General features: G+C 38.9%; 1 protein-coding gene across 1 annotated transcript in view; it reads right to left on the bottom strand.

Annotated features, from left to right (window-relative positions):
• Positions 1-2,617: 2,617 nt before the first annotated feature.
• Positions 2,618-14,505, bottom strand: part of THEMIS (thymocyte selection associated) — a 171,946-nt gene continuing 160,058 nt past the window's right edge. Inside the window, exon 5 of the mRNA XM_021693304.1 lies at positions 2,618-2,779. Within this exon, the coding sequence (XP_021548979.1) occupies positions 2,618-2,779 (162 nt within the window). The remainder of the gene's footprint in view (positions 2,780-14,505) is intronic.

Below are 14,505 nucleotides of genomic sequence, written 5' to 3'. Positions count from 1 at the left end.
CTGTCTTAATAAGATTTTTGTTTTTTGTTTTTTGTCTGTGATGTCCTACAAAGACTCTTGCCGTTCTTGCCCAAAGAGAATTTAGGAAATGACTGACTTATGTCTAAGGACTAAAAAGAGGTGAAAGTTCAGAAAGGATATCATTCGCCCCTCCTGAACATGGTGGCTACTGGGTATTCCGAGATGTAATTACAAATGGGAAAACAAATGAAGACATTTTCCAGATGAGCATGCTAAATAATTTCTAAATAACCTAAATAAGAAGATGTCATTTTACTCTTCTTAAAAACGTTAGGAGTCTCACTTGCTTAAAACCACTACGGTAGGGGCGCCTGGGTGGCTCAGTCGGTTAGGCATCCACCTTCGGCTCAGGTCATGATCCCAGGCTCCTGGGATCGAGCCCCGCATCGGGCTCCCTGCTCAGCGGGAAGCCTGCTTCTCCCTCTCCCACTCCCCCTGCTTGTGTTCTCTAAATAAATAAATAAATAAAAACCTTAAAAAAAAAAAAACAACACTACTGTAATCCCAGGTCTTCTTTTTTCTTAAGCCACCATGTAAAGGCAACATGTTCAAGCACATGCTACCCTGGTCTGTAACATCCTCTGAACTATTCATTCAGGGGGCAAAGTGGGGTCTGTCCCGTACCATCCCGGGAAGATGCACACACAGGGGTAGATCAGATTAAGTCTTCCCACGACTGAAACAAAAACTCTGATCTCAGGAATTTCATTATCTGGTACTTTTTAGGATCCATAATCTTAAGGGGAAAAAAAAAAGTTTTCAATGAATTAATAATGGCTTGAGACTCAACATGCTATAGCAATATTCATTGCAGTAGTTCTTTCTTTATAGTCGCGGTTGATTAGTACTTGAAATTTGCAGGAATTGCAATATGCATGGTTTTCAAAGCCCTTTACAGAATTTCGTTTTTATTACTCGCCAAGAGTCAATGAAAAGGCAATAAGAAAAGCTCTATGGGATATTTTTATAGAAGTGTCAAAAGCCAGTAAGCTAACTACATGAAAACCCAGATTGTACAGACAGAGTTTGAGCAGAAACACTTCAGAGACTTTATATCTAGTATTTTGACTTTTACATGCCCTTGGAGGAAAAAAAGAGTGCTAGCTACAAAACCAAATAAGGAGGGGAAAGGAACAAACCATATGCTTAAGAATAATTACATTTTCCATTTTCCTACAAACGAAATGTGAAGTTTCAAAGATAAAGTGTAATAGAAATTGAGCTGCTTTGGTGTGCCTAAAATATTGCCAAGAAAGAAAATTCTCATTTCCCTTGTTAACTCACCCCAGATTTCTACAATATGGAAGTTAGTCTGAACGCTATGAACTTCTCCACAAGTCCATTTGCTCTTGTTTTGCTTTTAGTAGAGATGAAAAATATCAGATCACCATCTCTTGAAACAAAACTATCATAATTCAAATCTACATTAGGTTATTTATCTGACACATCTTTTTTTTATTATGTTATGTTAATCACCATACATCACATCATTAGTTTTTGATGTAGTGTTCCATGATTCATTGTTTGCGTATAACACCCAGTGCTCCATGCAGAACGTGCCCTTTTTAATACCCATCACCAGGCTAACCCATCCCCCCATCCCCTCCCCTCTAGAACCCTCAGTTTCTTTCTCAGAGTCCATAGTCTCTCATGGTTCATCTCCACCTCCAATTTCCACCCCCCTTCATTTTTCCCTTCCTACTATCTTCTTCTTCTTTAATATATAATGTATTGTTTCAGAGGTACAGGTCTGTGATTCAACAGTCTTACACAATTCACAGCGCTCACCATAGCACATACCTTCCCCAATGTCTATCACCCAGCCACCCCATCCCTCCCACCCCCCACCACTCCAGCAACCCTCAGTTTGTTTCCTGAGATTAAGAATTCCTCATATCAGTGAGGTCATATGATACATGTCTTTCTCTGATTGACTTATTTCGCTCAACATAACACTCTCCAGTTCCATCCACGTCATTGCAAATGGCAAGATTTCATTCCTTTTGATGGCTGCATAATATTCCATTGTATAAATATCTGACACATCTTTAAAGACATCTCAATTACTATAATCTCTTCTCAAGCCATTATTCCTTTTGTTAATGCTAGCAAAAATTTAAAAACATTATTGTCATGATAATATAAGCAATATTAAACACTTCTTGGCCATGAAAACCATAAATGAAAACTCTAATAAAAAGGAAAAATGAACAGACCTATCATTATTGTGTTTAATATTATACTGCACTTAAAACTACGTTTCTTTTTTTTTTAAGATTTATTTCTTAGAGAGAGAGAGAGGATATGCAGCACAGTGGGGGGCAGAGGGAGAAAGAATCTTGAAGCAGACTCCCCACTGAGCATGGAGCCTGCCGCTGGGCTCAATTCCAGCACCCCAAGATCATGACCTGAGCCAAAATCAAGAGTCGGCCTAACTTAACTGACTGAGCCACCCAGGCACCCCTAAAACATTTCCATGAGATTTGCAGTTGAGGCAGTCACATTGATAGAGCCTTATATTCCAAGCAAAGTGGAAGTTAGAATCTGTAAGTTAGGCATGTGGCATGTAGACAATTAAAACCAGTATCGTGCGGCTTCACCGACCTGTGGTTACACTGGTGGCTGCTAGTTGAGTTGCCCCACTCTTGCTTCTCTCTTTCTCCAATTCGGCCAAATCACTTTGACAACCAACTGGTACTTTTGAATCCAGGCCAGCTTGATTTGAGTGCAGTCTCTTGGATATGTCTACATGGAGACTCTGAAATGACACAGGCCAGAGTGATTGATTTCACAAGTAAATTATCAGTCCAAAATAAATGCTTCCCAGAGATATGACAAGGATAAACATTCATCATACGGCAAGTTATGTTTGTATATCTGAATCAGAACATTCTATATGTCAAAGTGACTTACAAATTACACTTTCATCAATATATTTTGGTAATCTAGGCATGGAATTTTTGAAATGATCTAAGTGACCAGAATAAGTCCTCTCAGACTCAGAAAATCATCTTCAAATCCCATTTGAGTATATAATTTTCTTCTTGTGAAACTTATATTTTTCATTTAAAACATTTTCACTCAGTTTTTATTCTTATAGTTAAATTATCCAGCATTTCATTATATATCACATAATTGCACATTGTATAATGAAGAGGAGGTTTCATTTCTGCATTATCTGTAGGGTTTTTATAAAACAAATCATAACATCTACTTTAAATTAACCCACATTTTTATCAGCATTATGCAAACTTAACAAAGCTCCTCCAGTCAGTTTAAGAATAATATTCATCCTAACAATGAATTATTAAGGCACAACATCAATGGACCTTAAAACACATCTCCCATATGAGAGATGTCATAGTGCTTGATGTTATACTGTCATATTGTACACTTCAAAAGAATCATCAGAGAGGAGCAAAAACTAAAGACCTAAGTGGGAAATTGAACTTTCTTCATATCCAAATTCAGACTAGAAATTTTTCAGTTTAAATATGGTTACATAATATTCAAAGATTCATACAGTCAAAGTTAGCCAGTCAACTCTGGCCATCCACATTAACCATTTTGGTTCCCTAAAGGATAGGATGATGAATCATTTTCCTTAAGTTCCTCCTACAGACTGTGTACAGCATTAAATTTATTAAAAGCTTCATTAAAAGCTTGAATCAAAGGCTTTTAAAGCTTGTAAAGGGCCAATAAGGAAATTATAGTCCATCATAACTAAATAATTGACCCAAATAAACAGAATGAATGGTGCTGAGCCTCAGGGATATGTCTCCCAACCCTTAGTCCAGTGCTCTTCATGCCACTCTATAATCTATTTGTTCATTTATCCATTCAGTGTGGTGGACTGGTTGCACTGATGGCCCCGATTCTTCACCTCTCTCTGTATCATGTCCTTTCCATGTAATTTTGCCATGCCCTCCTACTCTGACTTTTGAGTCATGATGTGACTTCTTCCGGATTAATAGAATATTGGCACATGTGAAACAGACAGAGACTTGAAAGATACTTGCACAATTAACTTCGGTCATTCTTATCCTTTTACTATGTCATGCCTAGACTAGCCTGCTGGAGGTTGAGCAGGACAGAGAATAAGGTCAGGTTACCCTAGTCATCAGAGCTGAGACAACCAACAGCCAGTAGAAGCCGAGACATCTGGGTGAACCCAGCCTAGATCAGTTGAAACTAAGTCAGGTCAGCTGAAGTCCACAGCTGCATGGACTAAATAAATGTGGTTTTAGCTATATGCACTAAGTTTTTCTGGTAAGTATGCAGCATTGTGTGGCAATAAATAAATGATATCTCCAAGAGCCGTTAGAATTCTATAGAATCCCAGATACTGGGTACAGTATGAGAATACAAATGTAAATATGATATAGTCTCAGACTTTAAATTGTTCAAACATAATTTCTTAAATTGTTTAAGTGGAGAATTAAACTAGAGTGTGAGGGAGGCCTGGGTGCCTCAGTCAGTTAAGCGTCTGCCTTCGGCTCAGGTCATGATCTCAGGGTCCTGGGATCGAGTCCCGCATCGGGCTCCTTGCTCGGCCAGGAAACTGCCTCTCCCTCTGCCTGCTGCTCCCCCTGCTTGTGCTCTCTCTCTCTCTCTCTCTCACAAATAAATAAAATGTTTTAAAAAACAGAGTGTGGTAAGTCATTTGTAGATAATTCTCAAATTCCTTCTCTAATAACAAAAGATGGGATCCAGGTGATACTACAGAGGACAACTCAAAAGATCAGAGTTTGAATGTTGGTATTGACCAAAACAAAACCACTACACCTGCTTATATTTGACTCTCCACCGTCAACAAAAATGTAAGTCCATCACTCAGTTTGAATTTTTTTTTTTTTAAAGATTTTATTTATTTGACAGAGAGAGACAGAGCGAGAGAGGGAACACAAGCAGGGGGAGTGGGAGAGGGAGAAGCAGGCCTCCCGCAGAGCAGGGAGCCTGATGCGGGGCTCGATCCCAGGGCCCTGGGATCATGACCTGAGCCGAAGGCAGACGCTTAACGACTGAGCCACCCAGGTGCCCCTCAATTTGAATTTTTAAATTTACTGTCAGGCCTGCCACATAGTTTGTCTTAGCACATAGCTTTGAAAAGAAGCAGATTCAACCAGCACTTAAGTACTTTCCTGATTTTGATGTTAGATGCGTTTGGAAAATATATTATTATGTCAAATTATTAGATGAGTAAATGTAAGATCATGAAAACTACGTGTATTATAATATATCCCAGACTTCAAAGAAGAAACACAGAATTTAAATAAAGTTCTTAAACCTGAAATCTATAAAATGAAAGGCTGAGCAGATCAAGGCTGACTGTTTGATCATAATGGGTCAAGTACTGCACAGGCTTGGTGCATCTTGGTGCAAATCTCTGGCAGATTGGGCATTTTATGAACACATTAGCATTTCATTAATTAAGAACCCCATTTTTCTAGAGGCACGCCCCACACTGGGGTCTCCTCTATCTAGTCAAGCCACGTCAAGTTTTCCAGTCTCTCCTTAGCTTTACTTGGTAGAGCCAGGCTCCTGTTCCCTAGTCCTAATGTAAAGGGGGTAGATGTCTCTTAAGCTACCGACACTGCCATATTCTCGCAACCTTGTTTACTTATAGTCAGCCCCTCCCTCCAGTTCCCTGGTTCTCCAAACCATTCATAGGTATTGATTTCCCCCACAGTGCTCCATTCTTCACTGCCCAATTTCCTTCCATTAAGCATCAATCCCTTCCTCTTTCTCTCTCTCTTCTTTCTTATCCCTTAGATTCCTCCACGGTGCCTTCAGAACTTTGCTCTGTAGTTTGCAATTTTCACTACATATCCAACTTTGTTTCAGAACATTGTTTCTACCTCCCTACCTTGAGTAAAATTCCATTCTCCACTGAGGACAGCACTTCTCCTGCAAACAAAGATGGCTGCTTATTCCTCCACACCCTAACACCCTCAGGTTGATGATATTCTTGCCCATTGTACTGTCCATTGCACCTTTACCTCCTTGCTAAAAAAACCCCTGCTGCTTTGATATTTCTGCCAGATAGCTATGCTCCATCTCCCCTCTTGCTGGAACCATCCATCTACTAACCTCTAGTCACAATCCATCCTTCATAAAAAGACTGGATTATTGTTTTCCCTTCCAGCCCCATGATCCTGGTTGATGTTCACATCTACACAGACATTCTACTCAACACCCTGACTGGATCTCTTTATTAAAATGAACTTTCCATTTCTCTACCTTAGACTTTCACTCCCAGAGTCACACCTGAAACCTGTCATAACAACCTTTTCCATCTCCAAAATCACTAAGTGTGTTCCTCTCTCACCTAATCTCCTATCACTTATTGTCTGTAGTCCAGCCAAGCTCCCATCTCCAACACTGCTTTTCCCACCAGGACAGTTCTTGGATCTCAGTGGAATCCGAGCTCCACTGACCCCTCTGCTTTCTCTATATACACCAGTCTTCTAGGCTCATTTCCCTTTGTTCCCTACACAGCATCTGTCCCAGTTTGAAAACTTCGATCTGGCCAGCAGTGTGTCAGACTTTATCCTGCTTTACCCTTCATTTGACATGTCTAGTCACTCCCTTTCCTTGGCTTTGGTGTCCCTACTACCCCTCTGACTACTCATTCTTAGTCCCCTTTGTTGGTTTGACCTTCTTTACCTAAACACTGACTGTTAAGACTTTCTCAAAGTTTTGTTATTGACCCAGTTTTCTTTGTCATCCTGGATAATTCCAACAATCACATGGCTTAATTTACTGCCTATGTATTTATGACTCCAGGGGTGAGGAGAGATTTATTAAATGAGATGACTCTGGGCTTGTGTGCCATGATCAGCACTCTAGATTCCGATTCTAATGTCCTTTAACTCTACAGTTCTACCATTCTTCCTTCCTATCTTAAGGCTTAGCTCTTCTGTTTGCCTAGAACATTCTTCACAAACTCTTCCTCCTTAATTTTACTAAGTCTCAAATTCCTGCAGGTTTTCCCTCACCATGTAGTGTTTAGCCAGCACCTTTGTTCTCTAGTCTTTGAGTACCTTGTAGTTCTACTGTGATGCAGTTTTCACAATATAATTAAATAATACCTGGTTTAGTGTTTAATGTCTATCTCTCTGGTTAAAATATAAACCCACTGAGAATAAGGACTATGCCTGTCCTATTCATTGTTCTTAGTCCTTATCTCAGTCCTTTTTTTATTTTTTAAAGATTTTACTTATTTGTTTGAGAGAGAGCACAAGTGGGGGGGAGGGGCAGAGGGAGAGGAAGAAGCAGACTCCTCTCTGAGCAGGGAACACATGTAGGACTTAATCCCAGGACCCCGGGATCAGGACCTGAGACGAAGGCAGACGCTTAACCTACTGAGCCACCGAGGCGCCCCATCTCAGTGTTTTAAATATAGCAGGTATTAAATAACTACATACTAAATTAATGGAGAAATGCATGAATAAATACAGACTTAATTTTGTATGACTTTTTCTTTGGCTAGCTTATCAATGGCTACAACATAGTCACATGTTTATATGTTAGAAGTGATATGCAGTCACTTTTAACAGTAATAATATGTATTTGAAAGGAACACATATTTTACTTGTTTTATTTATTAAAAAATACACATTACAAATTTTGTGGTTTTAAATAAATTCACTGTTGCAATCATTGCAAACACTATAGTTATACAGTATCCCATATATATCTATGGCTCAAGTTAGACTGGTTACTATCTGTGATAATTATAAATCAAAGAATGATTATATTAGGGAAATTGAGAACTTAGTATGTACACCCAGCAGCCCCATATTCCCTAGGCATGAAATTGTGACCTGACAATAATGGAAGAAATAAAACTCTGTCAGGTACTGCTTCAACAATGTCAAGCCTTCAACCTGAAGATCAGGTCCAGAGGAAAACGAGAAAAATAAAAGGTGTGCAAAGAATAGAGAGGAACACAGATAAATTTGAACCGGCATGCATCAGGCCTTTCTGACCACTCTATAGGTGTAGTTCAAAGATATACTGTTTCTTTTGTGTAATTTCCACTTAACTTGTCATTGAAAATCAGTCATTATAATCCCGTCTGCTAATACAAAATGGCTATTAAATTATTTTTCATGTTATTCTTAGCTTGTAGTTTGTATATTGCTTTTAGGGTTCCCACTGAAAGCAATGATCCAATTACAAGACACTGAATATTTTTCTTATGAACAAAGAAAGGAACAAATAAATATTACCCAAAAAAGTATTTTCTTTCTTCATATCCATCTTTCATCTCACACCTAAGGCCATGTTGTTGGGGAGAAAATCATCCTTTTCCAAACAATTCATTGAGATTCCAGGTTCGTGACTACATTCATTCGTGTCCCTTCTCCCCAAGGGCGAGGCTCATTTTTCTTTAGAAAGTCACACAGGGCCTGTCTTGGCCCAGGGACTAAACATCATTCACATTTTAAACAACACGAAGTATCCCAGATAACATACTTTACTTTTTACTTGGAAAAAAAAAAAATCACTCTCCTAACGGACTAAAAAAAAGCATCCTTTTCTCTGCTTATATAAACAACACAGCCTGCACTTTTTCACTTCAGAAAAGTGAATTCAAGGGATACGTGGGAAGATATTTCAAGTGATATTTGGGAAGAAATTTCCCATTAAGTAACTTTCTTCCTCAGAATTAAATTATACTTAAGAACAGTATTAACAGTAATTCAGAAACTACACATCAAAATACATAAATGAAGTTCCAAATCCAATCATAAGAAACAGAGGTTTGCATATTCAAATTATCATTCCAGCAGAACATGTAATCCTCTATGCCATCTGTCTTTTAGTGTGTGTGTGTGTGTCTTCTCTTTTGTTTGTTATATGGTTGAATCACCATAAATAATTCAGAAAGTTATTAAGTGGTTTAAAAAAACTAATAAATTTCTCATTGTGCATTATAAAGACCCAATTAAATGGAGGCAAATGTTTGGTTTTTCTGAGGAAAATATTTAAACAAGCAAGAATCTAAACTGAAAAGTAATTTGAAGTTGATCATCCATATAATCAGTCCTCTCTTTCAGACAATAATCTGAGGTTTCATCAAATCATCCATCTATACCAAGAACCTGCCTTTTATGCAGAGTATCTTCTTTATACCACCTGCAAGAGAGTCCCTTTGAGCTTGTTCCACCCAATCACCACAAAGCATCCTTGACACCTTTCCTGTCCCTTGCAGCCTTAGGGGGTTTTCCCAAAGCTGTGGTTGGCAGGCCTCATTTCATCAGCCCATCAGAAGCCCACTACCACCTCTCCCACTCTTCCCGGAGTTCCAGGCTGTGGCCCTCCCATGGGAGACTCTTTGCTGGTATCCCTTACCTCTTCAGCAGGGCTTTCCCCCCCTCAACCATGCACACCTTCTTCAAATGGGACCATGCTGGCTGGACTCTGAGCTGGCAGCTAACTGGGGACCTCAGCAATAACAGGTGCTTACAGGTGGCTTGACACTTAGACACTCTCGGCCCAGTTGTAGTGAACAAGTGGGACAGATCCCTCTCTCCCCTGCTGCAAGTACCACCAGAAGTTCAGGACATTGAAGAGTTGGGGTTTTCTATCTGCCCTGCCCTTTCCCTTGGATCAGAGAAGAGGCAATTGGTCCATGAAAAAGAAATATGCCTGTATCTGCTTCCCTAGTTGTTCTGATTAAAAAAAAAAAAAAGACAACTTTCCATCTCAGCCCTTCAAGAACTTCTTCTACCTGCTGAACTTACTGGGACCAGATCCAAGAAAACAAATCCCTCCCTGCTGGAACTGTTAGAGATTTCATCAGGCATCATATATCAAAGATTGTACTATGCTCTCTGGGAAAGAAATCATTTATTAGTTAAGACTCTTTTAAACCTTCATTTTTAAAGACATTTTTCCAGAATATATTATGTATTAAAGAGAGATATTATAAGTGTGTATATATTTCAGTTGCTTCTTCCTCCATCTTCCCTGCTGAAAACAGGGAACTAGACAATTTGTCATCTAGAAGTCCCAGCATCCTGATTTGATGTTGATTTGACCACCCTCTTGGGAAAAAGCAAATCCTAGCTCATGAGAGCAGGAGGAACTCAATATAATCACACACTTTGTTTGACTTAAACAGTTGAAGAATTTTTCTTTAGAGTACTCAGGGTAAAGAATCTCTTCACACCCTTTTGTCAAGCTCAATTCAATCTGCTTCTTGCTATTCTAATCTTCTATAAATTTAGCCAAAAATGAAATGGACACTTGAAGCAAGGCTTAACCAATATATCTTTATTTGAAAATGAGGCCAGAAGAGACAGCTAATCTGTACATTTGTTAATCTTAAGGAGATAAATGAGAAGTCTGGCTGCCCTCAAGCCCCCAAAGATGTTAGCGATGTCACTCCAGATAATGGACAAGCATGCCAAAGGGTTTGCTATTTTAGAGCTGCTATGGCAAGTGCATCCCCTACAAAATACCAAGGTCAGCTTACTTATAATGATTCATGGACACTGGAATAATTCTGAATATAAATAAATTCTCTTCTTTCTTCTTATTTTGCCTTTCTGCAAATTATAAAATTAATTCACATGACTATTGTTATAACTTTCATAGCTCCTATTTTAATTGGAAAATTGTAACTCTTAGACACTGTGGGGGCAATCTGTGGCCAAAGGACAGGAAAATTAATCTTGGTTTGAGTTACAGAAACAGAAATTACAGTAGAATGAAGTATGTGACATGTTTTTTGTTTAGATTAGTTTTTCGTGAAATTAGTTTTTAATCAGTAGACATATGAAGAGCATTTGAAAAGTGTCCAGCAGAACAACACTTGCTGCAGATGGCAGATGGGAACTGCAGTGTACCATATAATAGCTCTGTATCTAGGAAGAGGATTCTAAATTCATTTCTTAAAAATTACATTTGAAATCATTTTAACCTTCTGGGTATGAAAACACAGCCTTCCATATATGTCTCTGAAAGGTATCTATCCTGGCAACCTGATGTAAAACACTGGCACATTATTATTTGAGCTAGAAATGATTTTGATGAGTATGATTAATCTCACTCTTTAAGTATTCCCATTATATGAAATGTTAAATGGCATGTGTGCCACTGAAGTGTTGCTAAAATGTAAAAATCTCATGCTGTTATGAACAGGTGTCTAACACAGGATGTAGTCCTTGAAGGTTGCTTCCCACCTCTTCACCTCAACTCAAGCTTGGCAACATTTCCTCGAAACTCTTTCCCATGAAGGCTGCCCTTCTGACTTCTTCCAAATCAGACACCCGATTCCCCATGTCCTTTGTCAAGCACTGACTGGCACTACCATTTCACACCTTCTCTAAATTTCTACAGAACCCTGGCCTGACCCTTTAGTCATCTCCGGGATCCCACTTCGCTCATAATGCGCTCTTTGGCTCACGTCCTCCTCTCTGTCATTCCTCTACAAACATCAGAAGACCTTAACATTCACATGTCTGTGGAACATTTTTCCTACTCTTTTTTAGCCTCTTGTAAGTACAATTGGAACTTGGACCTCATTGTCCCTCAGAACTGCTCCATCATCATTCTGGATTTTATCATACTCCTCTGTGCTCATACTCTCTCAACACTGTTCATCCCTCTCAATCTTCAATTCATTCCTGCCTCTCAGCCTCCTTACCTCACTTTGTCTCTCCACCCAAGGGGTCCTTAGAACCTCTTTGTTATCAATTTTCTCGTTGTGGTTATAATATCCTCACTTTCCTCTCTACTCTCATTGCCAATCCTCCAAAGACTGCTTACTGCTGATAATTTGATAATTTTTTTTTAAAAAGGCTTATAATTTTCCCATTTGTCTCTAACAAATTTATGTTGCCTGGTGATATCTAGGTCCTCAAGTTTGCCCAGTTATCTACGGATCTCTGTTTAAGTTCCTTGTGAGGGGTCTAAAGACAATATTTCAATTTTTTTCCCTCTTTTAGCAAGCTCACAGTCACAGCCTGGCATTTCTCAATCTTAGGAAGTTCTTGAATCATGTAATTGATTGAGATTGTGGCCATCTGAAATCAATTCTCACAGCTTTCCCTGTCTCGTCTTCGAAATGCATTTGATCTCTCATCTTTCTTACGAAGGGTCCTGTCCTCTTTCTTAAGTCAGTGCCTCCTCCTTTGACTGTGACACTCCCCCTACTCCCCCGTTCACTTAATCAATTACTCTGCCCACTTGCACTGTATTCTCTGACCCTGCTCTCCATTGCCTCATTCATTTTCTGCCAAGCTTCAGTAAGAGTAAACTATTCTTACTGCTCTTTTTCTTTCCCTCCCACTCAATTATTATCTGGGTATTTACGGAGTGCAATCTGGTTTCTGTTCTTACCACTTGACTGAAAATATTTTCACGAATAACTTTTTAGCCATCAGTCATAAATCCCATGGCCTTTTCTCAGACCTCACAGTTCCTGAGATTTCTGCTGAACGTCACTCTGATAACCATCTCATCATCTGAAAAAAAAAATATTTTCCCCTCAATCTCCAGTAACACTGTTCTCTCATCTTCCTTTTATCCCTTGGATCCTTATTCACCCATATGTTTTGCCATTTTTTCTCTTTCCTGCCAACCTCTGAATCAGTGATCTCTGAACCATTCTGATTACATGTTCCTAAGAAAAACCTGAAGCATAAAACATAAATGCCACACATGTATATATACATAAAATTATGTATGTGTGTACTCTACTAACATATATGTAATTATGTTCATTTACTCTACTAATATATCATGTGCATTATAAAACAAACTCGAAGTAGAAATTTTAAAATAATAAAGTTGATTAAAGTTGAAGTAAAAATATTTTAAGCAAAATTATTTATTACTAATATTGAGAAAATGGTTGAATCATGTCATTATTTTTTAAATCTTGATTTAACACTTTCTGATACAGCAATTCAGTTTTTTATTTCATAATTCAGTTGACTGATATACTGAGGTTTAATGGCCGTCACTGCTAAAAATGATACTTCTTCACAAAGATACATGGATCCAAATGGAAAAAGTACATTGTTAGTTGCTCTAAGTCATGATACATCTTTTCAATGATGACTACTAATTTTGCAAAGATATTGTTGAAATTGGCTAGTAAATTCCTATCTTCCTTGATGTCAAAGTGATGGTTAATTAACTAATATTTTAACTACTGGATTTTTAAAATTATTTGAGAGAGAGAGAGAGTGCGAGCACTTGAGCAGGGGGAGGGGCAGAGGAAGAAGGAGACAGAATCCACAAGCGGACTCCCCAGCTGAGTGCAGAGCCTGATGCGGGGTTCAATCACAGGACCCCAAGATCATGACCTGAGTGGAAATCAAGAGTCAGCCACTTAACCAACTGAGCCACCCAGGTGCCCCTAACTATGGGATTTAAAACACACTGAAATTCTGTGGAAGAATTTATAAATGATTAGAAATTTTGTTTGCAAGTTTTTAAAGTCCGCAAAATGAGAAGTTACATTGTTTTCAGCAATGGAAGCATATGACATCAGAAATATTTTAAAACAATCCATTTTGAAAATATTTTATATAGGATGATTCTTTTGTTACAGCTATTTTTGCTCCTTTTAACTGAAGGGCCAGCTCAAGTACCTATGTGAGCATTCCTCTGGGTGGCAGACTACTGAAAGGCACTTGCGGATTAGGTAGACAAATGTGAACGCTCACCCTTTTGAAAAATAAATCTTTTTTTAAAAAAGATTTTTATTTATTTATATGAGAGATTTTTATTTATTTATATGAGAGAGAGAGAGAGAGCACATGAGAGAGGGGAGGGTCAGAGGGAGAAGCAGGCTCCCCGCCAAGCAGGGAGCCCGATGCGGAACTCGATCCCGGGACTCCAGGATCATGACCTGAGCTGAAGGCAGTCGCTTAACCAACTGAGCCACCCAGGCGCCCCCCAAAATAAATCTTAATATTAGCACATCTTTAATTTGGGGGAAATGATTTGTCATAAGACAATCAGCAAATCTTTAAATGGTACAAAAGAGTACAACAGTTATTCCTCATCTCACAAAGTATCATGAGGATCCTACTATATTTTATACTTCTGTTTCTATAAATTAACCTCATATTTACAACATTGTTCAGAGCTTTGTAAACTTCTGGCTACAATTTCTTTGCTTTAGTAACTTGCCTATAACGACACCGGGAATACGTTTCATAGGTGGAGTCACGCCCTTAATCTCCCTTTAGAATCACTTTTTTTTTTTTAAGATTTTATTTATTTATTTGACAGAGAGAGAGACAGCGAGAGAGGGAACACAAGCAGGGGGAGTGGGAGAGGGAGAAGCAGACCCCCCGCGGAGCAGGAAGCCCGACGCGGGGCTCCATCCCAGGACCCTGGGATCATGACCTGAGCCGAAGGCAGACGCTTAATGACTGAGCCACCCAGGTGCCCCTAGAATCACTTTCAAAAGTCCAGAAGCACCATTGCTTTACCAGTACAACCAGTAGCTGTCCG

This window comes from Neomonachus schauinslandi, chromosome 8 (assembly GCF_002201575.2).
Source record: "Neomonachus schauinslandi chromosome 8, ASM220157v2, whole genome shotgun sequence".
Taxonomy (NCBI): domain Eukaryota; kingdom Metazoa; phylum Chordata; class Mammalia; order Carnivora; family Phocidae; genus Neomonachus; species Neomonachus schauinslandi.
The sequence above is the reverse complement of the archived record's forward strand: the minus strand, read 5'-3'. Positions and strand labels throughout refer to the sequence as shown.